This window comes from Lacerta agilis, chromosome 8 (genome assembly GCF_009819535.1).
Source record: "Lacerta agilis isolate rLacAgi1 chromosome 8, rLacAgi1.pri, whole genome shotgun sequence".
In the NCBI taxonomy this organism is placed as follows: domain Eukaryota; kingdom Metazoa; phylum Chordata; class Lepidosauria; order Squamata; family Lacertidae; genus Lacerta; species Lacerta agilis.
Genome location: NC_046319.1, coordinates 14,406,539 through 14,424,722, shown reverse-complemented (window position 1 = coordinate 14,424,722; position 18,184 = coordinate 14,406,539). Strand labels below are relative to the sequence as shown.

The window sequence follows — 18,184 nt, the reverse complement described above, 5'->3', positions numbered from 1 at the left end:
CACATTCACACCATACACTATGCCACTTTGAACAGTCATGGCTTCCCTCAAAGGATTCTGGGAGCTGTGATTTGTTAAGGTGTCTCCTCATAACCCTCAGGACCATGAACAATGACAGCTCCCAGAATTTTTTGGGGGGGGGCGGGGGCGGGGAAGCCATGACTGTTTAAAAGTGGTACCAATGTATGTGTGGTCCTAAACTGAACCATGTAAGAGGATAGCCACCATTTCATGATTGCCACCATTTTCTCTTCTGATACTGCCAAGACTTCTCTCTCACATGCAGACACAACCATCACTCTCTGAAGGCTGCTCTCCCCACTATCTCACACCTTAAAATTATCTGATCCCCAGACACTTTTCCATTAAGAACTCCACACCACAAAGACGTTTCTCTGTTTTTTATTTACCTCACATGAGAACTACTATTTTCTGTTTTGCAGGTACCTCAGGCTGCACTGCAAGTTACACAGCTTCCACACACTAAGAGGGGGTGGGGCTTTGGGATGGGGTGGGGAGGGAAGCGGAGGAGGAGAAAGAAACACTTGTTACCCTCAGTCATGAATAGGGCTACCCCCAAAAAATATGGCAGCAGCGTTACAATTTTCATGCCAGCATCACCGGGACTCTTAAATCTTTCTCCTTCGTTTCATTATGATGAATGAAACACTCTCTAGGGAAGACTGGGGTAGGGTGGGGTGTTGGGAGTCGTCTGTTCACAAAAAGCAGCCAAGCGCTTTAAGAAGCAACAGATCAGAGCTGGGGAGGCGAGAGAAGGAAGATGAAATGCACTAGATGAATTATAGCCTAGGATTAGAGGACCTGCAAAAAGTTTTGTCTTTCCCCCCCTACACATCAGCTGCCCTTAGTTTTTCTTTATTTTGTTTCTAAATTTAGGTGACTAGTGCTTTCAACCGCAACTGGTGGGGTGGGGTGGGTCGGGGAAAGAGGGGAGCCTCATCGGAGCCAAAAGCGGGTTTAGTTGACGCGAGGGTTCCTGAAGTTTCTGCCGGCAAAGCGGGACTTGTTCCCCAGCTCCTCTTCAATCCTGAGGGGAAATGGCGGTGGGGGGGGGAGTAGGAAAAAAATACAAGCATGAGAAGCAATAATTTCCAGGAGAAAGGATGTGCCCATAATCTGCTTTTTTAAAAGAAAAGATCTGTGGTGATCAAAAGTCTTGTGAGACTTAGGAGACATTCACGGCCTATATTTCAAGAACTACCCCTGTTTCTCCTAAAATAAGACATAGCCATAAAATAAGCCATAGCAGGATTTCTATGCATTTGCGAAATATAAGCCGTTCCCCAAAAATAAGCCAAACCCTGAAAATAAGCCAAACCCTGAAAATAAGCCATAGTGACGTGGTACCTCCCATTAAAACAGCCTGGAGAAGCATGGCTATGCAGCGTACCGATGCGACACGGTTAAAATAAGACATCCCCTGAAAATAAGCCATACTGTGTTTTGTTGAGTGAAAAAAAATATAAGACGGTGTCTTATTTTAGGAGAAACACTGTATAATATCACTTTAAAGCCAGGGGTGCCAACTTGAATAAAATATTGGGGAGGGGCAAACCCTATCCCACATCATTGATCACAAGGTGTGGTGCACGAACATCAATTGAATGACAATATTCGTCAACTTTGGGGGACCCTGGCCCCTCAAATATTTTTTGCGCCTAGGAGTTGGTTCTAGTGCGCTTCATGCTGTGATGGCTTCTCCCAAAGAATTCTGGGAGCTTCAGTTTGCTGAGTTCAGAGTACTGAGAGTAATTAGGAAAACCTCTGTCCCCCTGACAGAGCTACAATTGCCTGTGAAGAGGGATTGAGTGTTAAACCACTCTGGAAATTTGTAGCACTGTGAAGGGACATGGGGATCTCCTGTCAACTCCCAGCACCCTAAACAAACTGCAACTCTTAACAAGCCTGTTGTTAAGATATTCCAGGTGGTGTTTTAATTTATTTCCTTTCATAACATTTATATACTGCTCAATTGGAAACCACCACCCCAACCCTCTCTAAGTTTACAAAAGGAATAAAACAATTAAATTACCAATAAAAGTATCAATTATCAAAAATCCAGTTAAAAATCACAATTAAGACCTTCTTTAAAAACTCCCTGATTAAAAAAACCTGCCAACATTCTACATGTCTGGAGAGACTTCCCTAAGCAAAAAATATTTTTAGCAGCCATCAAATACAGTACAGTAAAAAGCCCCTGTCTGGTGTCAACAGGCAGGGAGTTCCAAAAGTGTGGGTGCTGCCACACTATAAGTTGGATTTCTTCAAAGTTAACACTCCATTATTTGTTCTGAATTTCATTGTTTCAACCACTGTTGATATTCCTGCATTTTTTGTATTTTCTGTTCTGTAAATCATTTCCGGACATGAAATTCAATTTCACGTGCACTGTATGAACACATAAAGTCTCCTTTGCAGCGCAAGCCATAAAACAGGGCCAACAGACATGATCTACCTCCCTCTTCAATATACATCTAAACAAGCCCAAATTCCTCAACTTAATCCTTACCTCAGAAGCTGGTTATATTTGGCTAGACGTTCAGACCGACAGGGAGCACCAGTCTTGATCTGTGGAGAGAGAAGTAGCAAATGATGGCAGGGGTTGTGGGAAAATGTAATTTGGGAGAGGGTGTTTGGAGGCAGCAATAGCTCAGTTGGTAAAGCCTGAAATTCATAATCTAGGGTTGTGGGTTCCAGCCCTACGATGAGTAGAAGATTTCTGCATTGCTGTGGGTTGGACTAGATGACCCCTCCTGCTCCCTTCCAACACTACAATTCCATGATTCTATAAATGGTGTGTTTTCTGTGGGTTGGGATTTTACATTAAGCTGCCTAGAGTTAACTTTATCAATATTGTTATGGTGGATACTGCTGGTGTAATTTAAGTACATAAAATTTTGACACAATTTTGTTGAATTTATTCAGTGTATATATTTATGGGCTTTATCTATCCAAACCCTACCCGAAGTAGACACATTGAAATTAATGGATCTAAGTCAGTCATGCCCATTAATGTCAATGGGTTTTCCGTGAGTATGGTCAACAAGGGCTACAACATCCAGCATTTTTAGCTTCGAGATCTTACAGATATTCAGCAGTCTTGAAATGGAAATGATGATGATACTAATACTTCAAAGCAGATGTCTAAGCCTATGTAAGCCAGCCTTCTCTGCATGCCTAGACATGTGGCCTCCTCAAATGTTGCGGAATTCCAACATTTCCTCCTCCCACCTTGCCCTGCAACTGGAAAGCAAAAACAGCCACCTAGGCAAGGAAACACTCACCTGTCCAGTGCACAGCCCAACCACCAGGTCAGCAATGAAGGTGTCTTCGGTCTCCCCAGAGCGATGGCTCACCATCACGCCCCAGCCATTGGACTGGGCAAGCTTGCAGCTGCAACAGGAAGACAAGAAATGCTAGAAACTGATTCATTTTACAAGCAGGCTATTGAGACTAACTACACACAAGAGCCAACTGAGTCACTCCCTTCGCTTGTCACCAGCCATTTCAAGACTGCCTTGTGTGCATTTGCACTTCTGCCTTTAACAAGAGGACTGGGCAAGTTCAGAGAAGACATGGAGCAGACAGGTAATAGCTTTATACCAGTCCACACTATTAGTCCATCCTGTTAAGTATTCTCTACTTAGCAGCAGTTGCCCTTGACCCCCAGTTGCTTGCAGATCTGCACATAGTGCCTTTCAGCTAGATCTACTATGTCCTGTGTATGCACAAGTGTTCCAAGTATCTTCTTTCAGAGTGACTTAAGTTGTTTTCCTGGAGGTTCCATTGTGCGCAACGGAACTAGCAAACCAAGCACCTTGTGTTTTCAGTGTTCCTAAACGCTTAAGCTTTGGAGCATACAGATAAACTCCTCATCGGTGATCTTCCCATGCACCGTCACCAGAGTGACCCTAGCAGAGAGCCAATCCTCAGTGGCCAATTCACCTTCCTTTCGCTCTGGCTGGCTCTAATCAGCACAAAGTGTGAGAAGACTCCTCCTCTCTGCGGCTAAAAAACTCCCGCTTTTTAATGCTGATAGGGAGGGTCTGGGATGAACCACTACACCGCTGAGCAAGCCTGTAAAGTATCTGCCCGCTCCTGCTCTCCACTTAGTCCACTTCCTGCTCAACCACAATTTCCTCCCCTGTGAAAAACAAGGGAAAGACTTACGCCTGGAGCGACTCTGTGACAGAGCCAATCTGATTCACTTTCAGCAGCAGGCAGTTGCAGGACTTCTCTTCCACAGCTTTGGCAATGCGCTTTGGGTTGGTAACCGTCAGGTCGTCACCGACGACCTGGATGCCTGCGCTGGCGGTGAACTTCTTCCAAGCAGCCCAGTCGTCTTGGTCAAATGGGTCTTCAATGGAAACCACTGGCCATTGGAGTGGGGGCAAGAGAAGGACAATGTTACTCAGGCGGGTGGTTTACCAGTTACATAACCAGCAAATGTGTGGCCTTTCTCATGTGCTTGGTGTCGCACAGTCTTCCCTGTCACCTTTCAAGGTGACATTGGTTCTCCACCTTCTTTTGCTTCCCACCCTGCCCACCAACAGCATGTGTCCTTCAGAAGGAATATGGCCCTTGCACTCACATGGGTAATTCTTGACAAAACCCTTATAGAGGTCAGCCAGCTGGTCAGGAGTAATGTATCTGCTGGGATCATCAGGAGACTTGAAGTCCAGGTCGTATTTTCCATCGCGATAGAATTCGGAAGCCGCCACGTCCATCCCAATGACAATCTTGTCAGTGTAGCCAGCCTTGCTGATGGCAGTCTTGAGCAGCTCCAGAGCTAAGGAGGAGGACAGCAACAGAATTGGGTTTTGTTTTTATTTTGAACAGAAAGGTTCATCATCCAAGGTTTGTATTCATTTCATTTTACGATCTATGCGCTGCCTTTTTATCTTTAGCTTTGAGTAAAGGGTACTTAAAAACAAGACATAAATGTACTTGTTCTGCACATACAGAAAAGAAGACTTTTGAAATCATAAGCATTTGCTCTAAAATGGGAAAGCTCTCATGAGTCAATATCCCCCTTTTCCACAAGCGTAATCAAAGAAGGTCCCCAATGGCCAGAACACGACACCCAGTTTAACACATCCAAAACACATCCTTTGGGATTAGAGCAGGGGGTACATTAGCCCTACAGAGAATTTTGCTAGTGGCAAAGCAATCCCAAACTATGGAACTCATTCCCACAGGAGGCAGTGATGGCCACCAACTTTCGATGGCTTGAAGGCTGCTCGCAGGCTTCCCAAAGACATCTGGTTGGCCACTGTGAGGACAGGACGTTGGGCTCGATGGACCAGTGGCCTGATTCGGCAGGCTCTTATGTTCTTAGGTCTTGGTGAGGCAGGAGAAAGAGAAGGGGGGAATCCTTCCAAAGCCCACTCAAGGTGGTTCCAGTTACACATCTCCCTGCTCTCCCCAGCAACAGCATGTCTATTTCAGACAGGGAAGACCCAGCTACTGAGGCCTTCAGCTGGCAACTTGGCTGGGAGAGAGGCAGCAGCTACCAGAGCCTGTCTTCCTGTACAGTAAATAGCCTGGAGTGACACAGCATGGTGGGGTGGTATTACAAATAAAACGTGTAAGCAGCCATCAGCGAGTTTTCCGCATTGCTCGAAAGCAATTCTCGACTACCTCCTGGGGGGGGGGGGATTCACGCTGCCTCAGCAGCTGTGTGACACCAGAGGGGGGGGGGGAGAGAAGGGTCACAGAGTTCCGTTCCTCCTGGCTGCAGGGAGGTTCACTAAGTGCCAGCTGCCCCCACCCGATTATCAGGCCAAGAAAGGCCCACCTAATCCAGCATCCTGCTCTCAAAAGTGCCCAACCATTGCAGGGAGCTGGACTAGATGACCCATGGGTTCCCTTCCAACTCTACAATTCTATGATTCTATGCTCCAAAAGACAGCCCTGAGTGCAACAGCAACTCTCCCCACTTCCATTGGCCCCAATGGATTCTAGTTCTTATGAGGGAGAAAATTTCTAATTTCTTTGGGCCATGGGTAATTTTTTACAACTCTCTCATGCCACCTATTTTACTTGCCTTTTCTCTAAACAGAAAAGCTCCAATGCTAGAACCTTTCCTTGTCCAGAAAGGTTTTATGCATCTGATCCTTCGCAAAGCAGCTGTGCCCAAACGCAGAAATCCAGATGGATTTAATGCTAAAGGGCTTAACACTAGAGTGATCACTGCACATCATGCACTAGGAGAAAAGCTTTTCTCTATCCACTTTCTAAACACTATGCATAATTTTACAAACCACTATCATGCATGTCTCCTCTTTACTTGCCTTTTCTGCAGATTGAAAAGCCCCAAATGTTGTGGAACATTTCCTCGTAGGGAAAGACACCTGTAGCCTGCATACTCTCCTTTTCTCTAACCAGCTGTGGGGGACCTTGGTCCCCTTCCAGATGTTGCTGAACTACAATTTCCATCAGCCCTAGCACTCATGGTAATGGCCAGGGATGATGAGGGTTGTAGTTCAGCAATATCTGGAGGAACAAAGCTGCCCCACATCTGCTCTAAACCAGAAAGCCTCCCCCCCTCAACCTCCCACCCTAAATGGGATACTGTCTTTCTTACTGCATTGACACCTGCAATCTTGCCTTTTCTGTGAACTAGAAAGCCCCAAATGTTCTAACCATCCTTGCAGGGAAGGACATAGCTGTAGGCTGTAGCAAAGATACGATCAATCCATTACCTTCTTTGTTCTCCAAGATGTTGGGTGCAAAGCCACCCTCGTCACCCACGTTGGTAGCATCTTTCCCATACTTCTCCTTAATGACGTTCTTCAGGTTGTGGTACACCTCGGCGCCGATGCGCATGGCTTCCTTGAAGCTCTCGGCCCCAACAGGGAGGATCATGAACTCCTGCATGGCCAGCTTGTTACCAGCGTGGGAACCGCCATTGATCACATTGAAGGCCTGGAAGGTGGGCAAGACGAAAGGGGGAAAGAAAACCCAAGAGGTTAATGCTCCAGAAATGCAATCAGTCCCAACGGAAGCCCCATTTACATTGTTCGTTTATTATTATCATTAGTTGTTATTATTATTATTATTTTATTTATATCCTGCTTTTCTCCCAAGATGGGATTCAAGGCAGCTTCCGACTTTTAAAAACATCATTATAAATTACAAAGTAAAAAATACAAGCGGGTTAAAAAAACCAATAGTTAAAATACATCAAGCACGCATTTAGAACCAGCAATTAAAACATAGTTTGCTCTGACAGCTGCCCAGTGATCAGCATCATCTGCACCTTAGTTTTCAAGGGACTGTCTGAACAGGAAGGTGCCAGATGGGCGGGGTATAAATAATAAATTATTATTATTGTTATTATCTCTCTTAGGAGGGAATTCACACAATACGGGAGCCTCTCAGGTTGCCACTAACTGTGCGTCTGATGTTTACAGTATCATACCACTCATGGCTTTCCCCTAAGAATCCAGGGAACTGGCTCAAGAGTAATTTCCCTTCCAGAATTACAATCCCCAAAGTGGTTCTACCACCAACCCCTATTCCCAAGGAACTCTTGGGAACTGTAGCTTGGCAAGAGGAGTAGGGTTTCCCTGAACAATTCTCAGTACCCTTAGGAAACTAGTTCCCTGGATAATTTCAGGGGAAAGCCATCTGGGGCATCTGGTTGGCCACTGTAAGAAAAAGGATGCTGGATTACTATATATGGCCTGATCCAGAAGTCAGGTTCTTAACTAGAGAGCCACTGAATTCTGAAAATCCAACACGTTTGCTGTTTTTCCACCCTTAATTCACAAATGCCACTGCCCCTCCATATGGCTAGGTGGGAAGAAGAGAGCTGTTTTGTCTGCACCAGATCTTGCCCCTTTGCAGAATGGCAACAAAGGAAAACTTACAGGGACTGGCAGAATGACGTCCTGGTTCCCAGCCAGATCAGCAATGTGGCGGTACAAGGGGACCCCCTTCTCAGCAGCACCAGCCTTGCAGACAGCCAGGGAGACGCCCAGAATTGCATTTGCACCAAACTTTGCTAAGATAATAATAGTAAGAAAAAGAGGTTACTTGAGAGACTGCATGGTTCCTTACATGCCCAGCAAGTCACTGCAGTCTGCAGAAGAGATTCTTCTGTAAGTTCCAAGATCTCAGAAGCCCACTCCACATTGACTTTGAGCAGGGCATTCAGTGTGGCTGCCCCATTTTGTGGAACAGCATTTCTTTCAATATATGCCCAGCACCCATGACAGGGGCACACTCTGTTTACTTTCCAGAAACAACTGCAAACACTTTTGTTCCAAGACGCTTTCCTAGCTGCTGTGTCTACTTGGCATAGTCTTTCATTTTAATCTGCTTTCTGGACTGTTTTTAGTGCACTGTATTTTACACATTGCCTTGAACTGCATATGTAGAGGGTGATTTAATAAATGCTTATATTAAATAATAAAATAAAAATAAAAAGTTAAACAACAACAAAACTACAGCACTGCGAGAGAAAACATATCATTTGTTTACAAAATTTAAAATCAAGTCAATTTTGAAACACTTTGGTTTTATTTGACGTAAGCAATTGTGTTTGGTTTCATCCATGTTTTAGGGAATTTTATTGAATGCTGTTCATATTTTTAGTCATTTTAATGTAAACTTCTTGCAGATTTTCAATCTTATGAAAGTGCAAATAAATAAAGACTTGGCTCAGTCCACTATATTTTCCTTTCCTCACATTTAGTAGGGGATGGATGATTATAGTAAAACAATGGAAGAGGAATATTTCCAAACCTAGACTCCTTTCTAGCAAAAGCTCCGATACGCATCCAGTCAAATGCGTATCGGAGCCCAGTGGAATCATAGGAAACAGCCTTGTGATGCATCAGACCATTAGGTCCATCCATCTCAGCCTTGCCTACCCTGGTGGGCAGCAGCTCTCCAGAGTTCCCGGAAAGGGAACATTCCTAGCCAAACCTGGAAATGTTGGCAATTGAACCCGGGGCTCAGCATGCAAAGCAGCTGCTCCACCACTGAGCTATGGTTGTTCTCAATTTGGGTGTAGTTAGCTGCAGCATTTATGAAGGAATTGCGACTTGTTTTATTGTGCTATAAATCTTTCAGGCAACAGAGAGACTGAGAAGCACCAGAGCAGCACCTCTCAACCTCACCAGCACAGGCAGTTTACTGGCTCTTGGACCCAAACGCAGAGCATTCATGTCTGCAAAATCACAAACATACACTTGTCCAACCATTTCACTTACATTTGTTCTCTGACCCGTCCATATCCAGCATCAGCTTGTCGATCTTCTCCTGCTCCACAACACTGATGTTCTGCAGGGAAGAGGAGAAGAGGTAAGGAAACCAAAACAATCCACTCGGGGGGGGGGGACCTCATGTTTACATCCTGACTTAGTCATAACTAATCTCCCAACGGACACTTGCCATTGGTCAGAGATAGATGATCCACACAACACATCAAGGAGAGGCAACTCCTTCACTTCATTTTAGCACACTTCACCTCAATTAAGAATTGGAAATTGCCAACTGAATAGAAAAACAACCTAGGCAGCTCATGTGCTCTTTTTAAAAAAACAAAAAACAAACAGGTTGATCAGTAATGTCAGCAGATCAAGCTGCTCTTAAAGGCACAGGACCCAATTAACAAACAGGGTGGCAACATTGAATTAAACCAAGTAAAACCCTTTTTGACTACTGTATTTTTCGCTCCATAAGACACAATTTTTTCCTCCTGAAAAGTAAGGGGAAATATCTGTGCGTCTTATGGAGCGAGTGGTGGTCCCTGGAGCTGAATTGCCCAGGGACCAAAAGAGGATTTTACAAAGAGAAAAGGGGGTGTTGAAAGGACCCTGCTCAGCAGCTGATCAGCAAGAGGTCAGGATAGAGATAAGAGTCCCCTGCTCCCTTTTAGCCCCACCCCCTTGCCCAGGCCTCCATTGTTGGATGTGCTGCAGAGGGAGGTTATTTGTTTCCCCATCAACATGTGACAGGCTGATTAGATTATCTGTCTGGAAACTCCCTTTCCTTAAGAAGCTGTAGAAATGTGAGTTGAACCCCATTAAAACGGGGCTTTTCCTCTTTGCTTTTCCCCTTTTGCAAAAGAAGCTTTGCTTTTCCCCCTTTGCAAAAAAAGCTGCAAAACTTTGAGCTGATCCTCAAAAACAAACAAACAGGGCTTTTAGAGGAGGAAAACCAGAAAAATATTTTTTTTCTTGTTTCCTCCTCTAAAAACGAGGTGTGTCCTATGGTCTGGTGCGCCCTATGGAGCGGAAAAAAAAACGGTAAATAGATCCACACAGGTCATCGGGGAAGACTGGATGGGGGCAGAGACATTAAGCTGCCTTATGGGCCACCAACCTGAACACCCCCCCCCAAATTAGATTGCAAGGAGGGGGAGCTACAGAATAAATCTGGTGCACCGGGAAACATTCTTAAGGCAGGACTCAGGAACTGCAAGCAGTTTTCCACCCACAACATTATTTCATGCCGTTTTAGAATTCCCACAGTGCTTCTCAAACATGCTTTCATGTTCATGCATCCAAAAGGAGGCCATTCGCTGACGACGGTAAGGAGCTTAGTATTATGCTGGCTTTCTCACCCATACAAAGAACATTAGAGAGACTAGGAACGGCTGTACTTGCACTAGAGGGGTTAGTGAAATAAGGAAGGCTCCTACCTTGTTAACCAGTGCAGGGCCAATTGTTTTATTGACGTGCTCAACAGCTTTTGAGACACCTGGAAGGAACAAGCAAATCAATCACTAATCCAATCCACCAAAGGCAAAAGCAGGCATTAGTAGAGGATCACTTGCCGTTACAGCCCCAACCACCTAGCCCTCAAGACAGGATATATATTAAAGGGGTGCACAGTATGTCACTGAGGGAGTAGCCATCGTCTAGGAATGCCTGCCAGAGGGTTAGTCCCGTAGACCATGCACAGAGGAGGAGCCTGCCTGGAGTCAGGCCAGGTTGCAAGCACACATCCTTTACCTGAGTACACAGTGCCGGCGCCAGGAATTCGTTAACATATTTAACTGCTCGGGAGACGCCTGGTGGGAACCGAGTGGACGAGGAGGGAAGAGAGACGGGAGAAAGGAGAAAGAAGGGAGAGAGAAAGATGAACGCCCACAAGAGACCACAAAAGCAGCAGCAGCAGCATGCAAGGTGGGGGGGGGCAGGGATTCACAGCAAAAATGACCAGAGGACCCATAATCAGGAGTGGGGAGCAGAAAGAGGAAGAGGCTTCAGGTCCATGCAAACTTGACAAAACCAGGAAGGCTTCATTTAACAGTAGCTCAAGTCAGGCACCACCATCCACCTGTGGTCTGCGCCAACTATAGATTAAGCAGCTCAAACCGTAGCCAAAAGAACAGCAGCCAAAGCATGGCTTTACAGATGCTTCCCTGTTTTCTTTCCTTGTCCTTCCAGCTGAAGCTCCGGCTCCTTGATGCAAACAGCCTCTGGAGACCGAGCAATGGCTGCAACCACAGGGTCTATGTGCCGGTTCAGACATTGCAATCAATGGACCCCTAAGCTACTCATGGTCATAATTTCCAATGGTTCTACCCTGAATAAAAGTTAGTTGAATGAAACCCAGTAGTTTTAAATCAGTACTGGATTTATATATAATTACACCCACTGAATTCATTTTTTTAAAAAATGTAACTTGCTTTTAATGTTTGCTTTTATTGGTGTATTTTTAAATTTATGTCTTGGATTATCTTTTGTAAACCACTTCCTCCAGCAGATCTTTGTATGTTAGCCAATTGCTCTTCGTGTTCTTATTTTTAACCAAAAATGCTTCCATCGGGGATAGCCACCACGGCGTTTTGGGTTCTAATAAAGACTTATATTTGGACCACACTTTATATTTCAATTACACTTTATATAATGATCTCCTAATCACATGATTTTAAAAGCCTTTATGTACCTTGGCCTTCTCGTAACCTAGGTAGGCATGCCAACCGTATCTATTGTCGAACCCTTCCAGATCTAGCAGGTCAGTATTATTTAGTATCATCAGTTACATATTACGGGCATGAACTTGGGTTCATTTATTTAAATGGATTACTCTGAGCAAAACATAGCTGGACACAAACCCATTGCTTTTAAGTACATTTGGCAGCATTCATCCCAGAGACACCAGGCTGACTGCTGTGTGGAAGCCTAGGGCAGTGATGGCGAACCTTTTAGAGATCGAGTGCCCAAACTGCAACCCAAAACCCACTTATTTATCGCAAAGTGCCAACAAGGCAATTTAACCTGAATACTGAGGTTTTAGTTTAGAAGAGGAGGTTGGAGCAATAATACAGTGGAACCTCGGTTTTGGAACAGCTTAGTTCTCGAACTACTAGGAACCCGAACACTTCAAACCTGAAAATGAGTCATCCGGTTTTCGAACTTTTTCCGGAAGCGCAATGTGTTCTGTTCTTAGTATAACTTCCATTTTGAGTGCCACGCTTCCGTTTTCAGAGTGAGGGAAGGCGGGCTGGGTGACAAGCAAGCAGGCAAGGGATGTCGCAGCCACACACACACACACACACACACACCCCAGCCTGCTCTGGCTTGCAGGCAAGTAGGAGTGGGATTGGGCTGCTCTGCTAGGGAGCATTGCTGCTTGCACAAGAACAGGAGCTGGATCGAGGCTGCTCAGCAGGGGAGGTGCAGACTCCGTCACACTTTCCATTGAGGGGTTCGTGGCTGCACTCTCCTCAAAGGAGAATTTTAAAGGAGCCCCCACCTCCGCATCAGATCCCCGTGAAGGCAGGCTGAATAGTTGCTGAGGTTGGGGAAGGTGGAGGCAGCCCGGAAGCTGCATCTGAGAGCCCCTGCCCCCTGCACCAAGCTGAAGGCAGCCAGGCGCTCCTCAGCTGAGCTGCCTGATCCCACTCCTACTTGTGTGCAAGCAGGAGTGAAGGCAGGGATCTCTCAGAAGTGGAGGTTTCGCGCTTCCCAGCTGAGAGATCCCCACCCTGCTCCTGCTTGCAGGCAAGTAGGAGTGGGATCGGGCAGCTCAGCTGGGGAGCGTGAAGCCTCCACTCCCCTTCTGACTCCACTCCCATTGGCCCCAGCCAAAGCCTCAACCTTGCAGCAGCAGCAGCAGGAGGAGGAGGAGGAAGGCGGCTGCTCGGAACTCTCGGGAGGCTCACCAAGCGGCAGCGCGCTTCTGAGCGTGTGCATAGCGCTGCGCCCTCCCCACCCACAGCGGAGGCTCCCCATGGGAAAAGTCCTCAGCATGCCCATCGGTCAGTCTTCCTCCTGGCGTGCCGGCAGAGAGAGCTCTGCGTGCCAGCTGTGGCACGCGTGCCACGGGTTCGCCATCACTGGCCTAGGGAGACTTTCTGCATGAGCCAGCAGGTGACATGTTAACTCCCTTTTCAACTTTCATCCATTTCTTCTCTCTTTTTGTCTATTTTAGATTACAAGGTTTTTTTGGGGGGGGCTTACTTTGAAGGCTATGCTGCCTTCCCCAACCCAGTGCCCTCCAGATGTTGCTGGATTTTAAGCCACTCCCCTCCTGCACCTGCTACCTTTTCCCACCAAGGACAGGTGAGTGAATGTGTGGGGGCTCCTCCCTCAAAGAATGATATGAACAGCAGTCCAAATAACCTGGAGAGTTTAGGCACAGCTGGCAGCTTAAATTGTGTAAGGATTATAAACCAAGCCATTTCAGTCAGAACGTCAACAGCTCTTTGCCACATCACCAAAACTATTTTTGCATGCAGGAAGGCGGGCAGCAAAGCTTTAATGGACCAATTTTGCAGGCACATGGGAAAGGGTCCCTTATGCAATGCCCTTTGGAGATTCTCGGCCGTAGCTGGGAGACACAAACCGGGGGCGGGGGGGGCAAAAAGAGCAGTAGAAGGAGCATTTGTGGAACAGCACCCAGAAGCACCAAGTTAGGAGAGCAAAAGAGGAAAAAAAAAACAACTAGTGCATTCACCACACCAGGAAAGCTTTACCTTTCCCCAGGAAACGAGTCTTGTCATTGTCGCGCAGTTCCAGGGCTTCATAGATCCCAGTCGAAGCTCCGCTTGGAACAGCAGCTCTGAAGAGACCTGGAGAGGAAGGAAGGAAAAAAACAGTATTGGTCATGGCAAGCTCTGGAACGACAGAGAAGCATTTGCACAGCACCATCTCACAGTGGAGACTGGCAAGGCACATAGATGAAACAGGAAGTGGAGGAAAGCGTCGCTCTGCCAACTTCCTCTTCCAGATCCACTTTGACCACCTAAAACTACAATGGGGCAGGACGGCCCCCGGGGTTGGCTGCAGCCTAGTGGGGCCTGAGCTCCTGCCTGATAGCTCAGCAGCAGATTAAAGGCAGGAAGACCTCAAGTCACGTGGGTGGAGGCTTTGCAACTCAGCATTCCTCTCTGGACCTTTGCAGGCGGGTGGTGGTGTCTCCCTGCCCATGGTGGGAGGGGCATGAAGCAAAGTGGGTGGGGCAAAGGATGCCAGTTTTACCTTTGTACTGTAGGCTGGGCTTCCACACACCCCTTCTCTATTCTCTGTTCAGGCAAGCAAGAGGCATCAAAGCTCAAGGACATATTTCAGCCACGCAAAAAACACTCAAGGAGCATGAGAAGCAAAGCGTGGCTTGGAGACAGTGTGGAGGGTCAGGCAGAGAGGACTGAAGGGCTGCATTTAGCCTCTGGGGCTGAAGTTCCCTGCCCCTGACATAGCTGTGCCTCAAAGGTCGTTTGCCACTTTGATGAACACTCAGATAAAGCTTTTTATAGACGGACAGTGTTCGTCCATTCAGCCATTCATTCAGAGCAGGCCAGATTAGTCCACACCTCGAGTCCCTGGGAGAGGGTGGGATCCAAAGGGATTGAGCCGCTGTGTGTCTCCTGACCTGGCACCTGGCCACCTATTCTGTGCCTTCCTCTAACGCAAGCTGTGCCCACCCAATTATGCATCCTCCTTCCGTGTCCCTTTATTTACCTTCCCCTTTATTTAGACACACACATACACAATGCTTTGTGGCTAGGTCTGGTGTCCCAACAGGAAGCAGCAACTATTTCTCTGTCGCCCTTCAGAAGCCTCCTTCCTGTGTAGCCTAATGATAGCTCCTGTTTTCCATTTGGAATCCCTGACAGGGCTCGCTTGCAATTCTGCTATAATTGGGGTTGCCCTTTTTTAAAAAAGAAAAGAAAGAAAAACTCTTGCGCTGAGAGGCCTCTGTCTGTTCACATCTCCCTCCCTTTCTCTCTGCTGGCCACTGTGCCTTTTGTTATTTGCTGTTCCAAGGACACTTCCTTTGTGCAAATTTAGCACAGACAATAGCATTTGCAGGCTAGGCAGGGAGGGCGGCCTCCCTCTTGTCAAAATCAAGAGAGGGTCGCCCTAATGAGCCTCGGTTGGGCGGGGGGAGTTGGCATCTCAAGGCTGGAGAGCTCTGGCTTGTAAAAGAAAAATGGGCACCTGTCCAGCCAACATGGGGGCTTTATCCCTAAGCAAGCACTAAGAAATAATATCTGCACTATAAATTTAAAGCAGTCACGGTATCTCCCATATAATCCTGGAAAGTGACATTTGGTAAGGGTGCTGAGAGTTGTTAGGAGGCCCCTATTCCCCTCACAGAGCTACAACTCTCAGTGTGGTTTTAAAATCTGTCCTTTCCAGGGAACTCTGGGAACTGTAGCCCCATTGTGGCTAGTGGCCTTATCCTCTATGAATTTATTTAATCCTCTTTCAGTCATTCAAGGAGAGTAGATTTGGGGTCACCAATCATACAACATACGGTAAATAGAAAACCGCACACACATTTTACTTTCCCAAGGGATCTGGGAAATGGTCAGATGCAGTAAAATTCATCTGAGCCTTGAAAAGCACATAGGAGATGAAGTGAGGAAGTTGGAAAGAGGCACTCTTCCAACTTAGTTCCATGTACTTTTCAAGGGAGAAAAAAGAAGCCACCTTCACGTCCTTCTGGACCAATGGGGCAGTGAATGGGGAGGGAGGGCTCAAAGGCTTTCTGGGCACCAGGGAAAGACCTCACAGCTGCCCTGGATTCACTATGCTAGCTAACACTTGGGGAAGAAAACATTCCTCTAAATTTCAAGGCCCAATGGATGGAGGCAAAAATTCTGGGCAAGTCCCAATTCACACTGCCATCTCACTGCCTTCATTGAAAAATGGCAAACAAAACACAATCCGCAAGGAGAAAAATAGCAACTGGGCAAAGGGATAGGTCTGAACATTTCACTCTAGCTGTGCTCGTTTTCTGCTTGCAGTGAGTTTTATCACTTCTGCTTGCAGGGAGGTGTGGGAAATGGGAAACCTCAGCTGCAGGCCAAAATGGTACAGCCCTCTACCACTTTGTTCCGCCGCATGCCTAGACTCAGCCAATCGGAAAAGAGAACGAGACTCAGCCAATCGGAAAAGAGAATGCAAGTTCTACCGGCCCCACTGTACTCAGCCAACCCTCCAACCTTTATCCTTGTGCAGTTTCAACGGACCATTCTCCCCCCACTTCACACACACTCAACTGCCCTGCCTTCTCGGTTACCTTCAGTGTATCGGGTTGCCACAGAGGCCACCAAAATGCAAGGCCAGAAGCAACTGGCTGCAGTCCACCAAGGAAGACTACAGTAAGATGTCATCTTACACTCATAGCAGCTGGAAGTTTTATTTTTATCTTCAAGCTTTAAAATGCTGTTTGCTGGTTGGCAGAGATCTTGACCACATTCGACTGTCCGCCCCTCACCCTCCCTCCACACACATCAAGTTTTCCTGCATGGGTTTCAAACTACGCCACAAAACCTTGCTGTATAACAGATGGTGGGGAGAGAATGAAGGGGAAGAATGATCAATGGCTTGACTCAGAAATAAGCAACTCCTTATGTTATCCAGAGTCAAACATGAATGGAGATGGAGAACTTACCCCCCCCCCATCCCTCTTCTATGTCCCGTGAATGAACCATGGAGGTCAACCACAAATAATGTGTTTAGAAGAAAACAAGAGGCTCATTTTTCCAGTTTGGTGGGTTCAATCCAACATTGGTCCAGACAGAAGTGTATTCTTAAATGATCAACAGTAAGTAGCCTCAGTACTATCTACCCCAGGGTTTCCGCAAACTTGGGTCTCCAGCTGTTTTGGACTACAACTCCCATCATCCCTAGCTAGCAGGACCAGTGATCAGGAATGATGGGAATTGTAGACAAAAAAAAAAACTGGAGACCCAAGTTTGGGAAACCCTGGTTCTACACGACTGGCAGTGGCTCTGTGGAGTTGTATCCCAGGCCTACCTGGAGATGCAAAGGATTGAACCTGGGACCTTCTGCAATCTGCATGCAAAGCAGATGTTCTTCCACTGAGTTATGACCCTTCCCTGTAGAGAACCCTACGAGATCAGACCTAAAGTGCCGTCTAACCAAGGACCCCTCTGCTAGAAGAGGGCTCAAGGCGGGTAGCAGCCATTCAGAGTTAGCTTACCTTTGCTGGTGTGCAGGTCTACTCAACAGTGGGGTTCCCACGGGAGTCAAAGATTTCGCGAGCATAGACCTTGAGAATGGACATTTTGTTTGTCTGAGGAGGAGGAAGAGGGAGAAAACAATATTTTTTAAACTTAAAAAACAAAAAAAGAAATACACAGCACAATGGCCTTGGTGGCACAAGATTCCCAAGCAACATAGGAAGCTGTCTTACACAGTTAGACCATTGTTCCACCTAAGGCCACAGCGGCACTATTTAAAGCCCTATGAGGCCGGTTTAAGCAGTTACTAAACATTATTCAAACAAATAATTTTGGAAGCTGTATTTTGTTCATGGGTATTGAGTTGTTAGGAGGTGCCAGAGCTAATTTCCGAAATGGTTTGAGAATCATCCCCTCTCACCCAGGGAACTCTGGGAATTGTAGCAATGTGAAGGGAGTAACAACTCTCAGCACCCTTAAACTAACTCCCAGAATTCCTCGGCGGAAGCAGTGTTTAAAAGCAGAATCATAGTGCTTTAAATGTATGGTGTGAATATGACCCAACACAAAGCTGTCAGCACACAAAAAACTGCGGCCTGCCCCCGAGCCAGTGTGGTGTCGCCGTTAAGAATGCTGGACTAACATTCAACTGGGCTATATGGTTGCTGCCTACTGCCAGCATTATTATTCAGAGAAGAATGAGAATATGGGAAGACTTGAATTTTGTGGAAACTGGGGGTTTGTTGTTTTTAAATGGAGCATGGC

At 46.5% G+C, this 18,184-nt stretch overlaps 1 protein-coding gene across 1 annotated transcript; it reads right to left on the bottom strand.

The window, feature by feature from the left end:
* Positions 1–386: 386 nt before the first annotated feature.
* Positions 387–17,532, bottom strand: ENO1 (enolase 1). Its single transcript, XM_033156256.1, is given in 12 exon segments — positions 387–1,048; positions 2,531–2,589; positions 3,306–3,414; positions 4,192–4,393; positions 4,613–4,810; positions 6,726–6,948; positions 7,896–8,029; positions 9,243–9,312; positions 10,676–10,734; positions 13,961–14,056; positions 17,440–17,460; positions 17,463–17,532. Coding segments are annotated over 12 exon segments (1,302 nt in total). The 5' UTR covers positions 17,524–17,532; the 3' UTR covers positions 387–978.
* Positions 17,533–18,184: the final 652 nt, after the last annotated feature.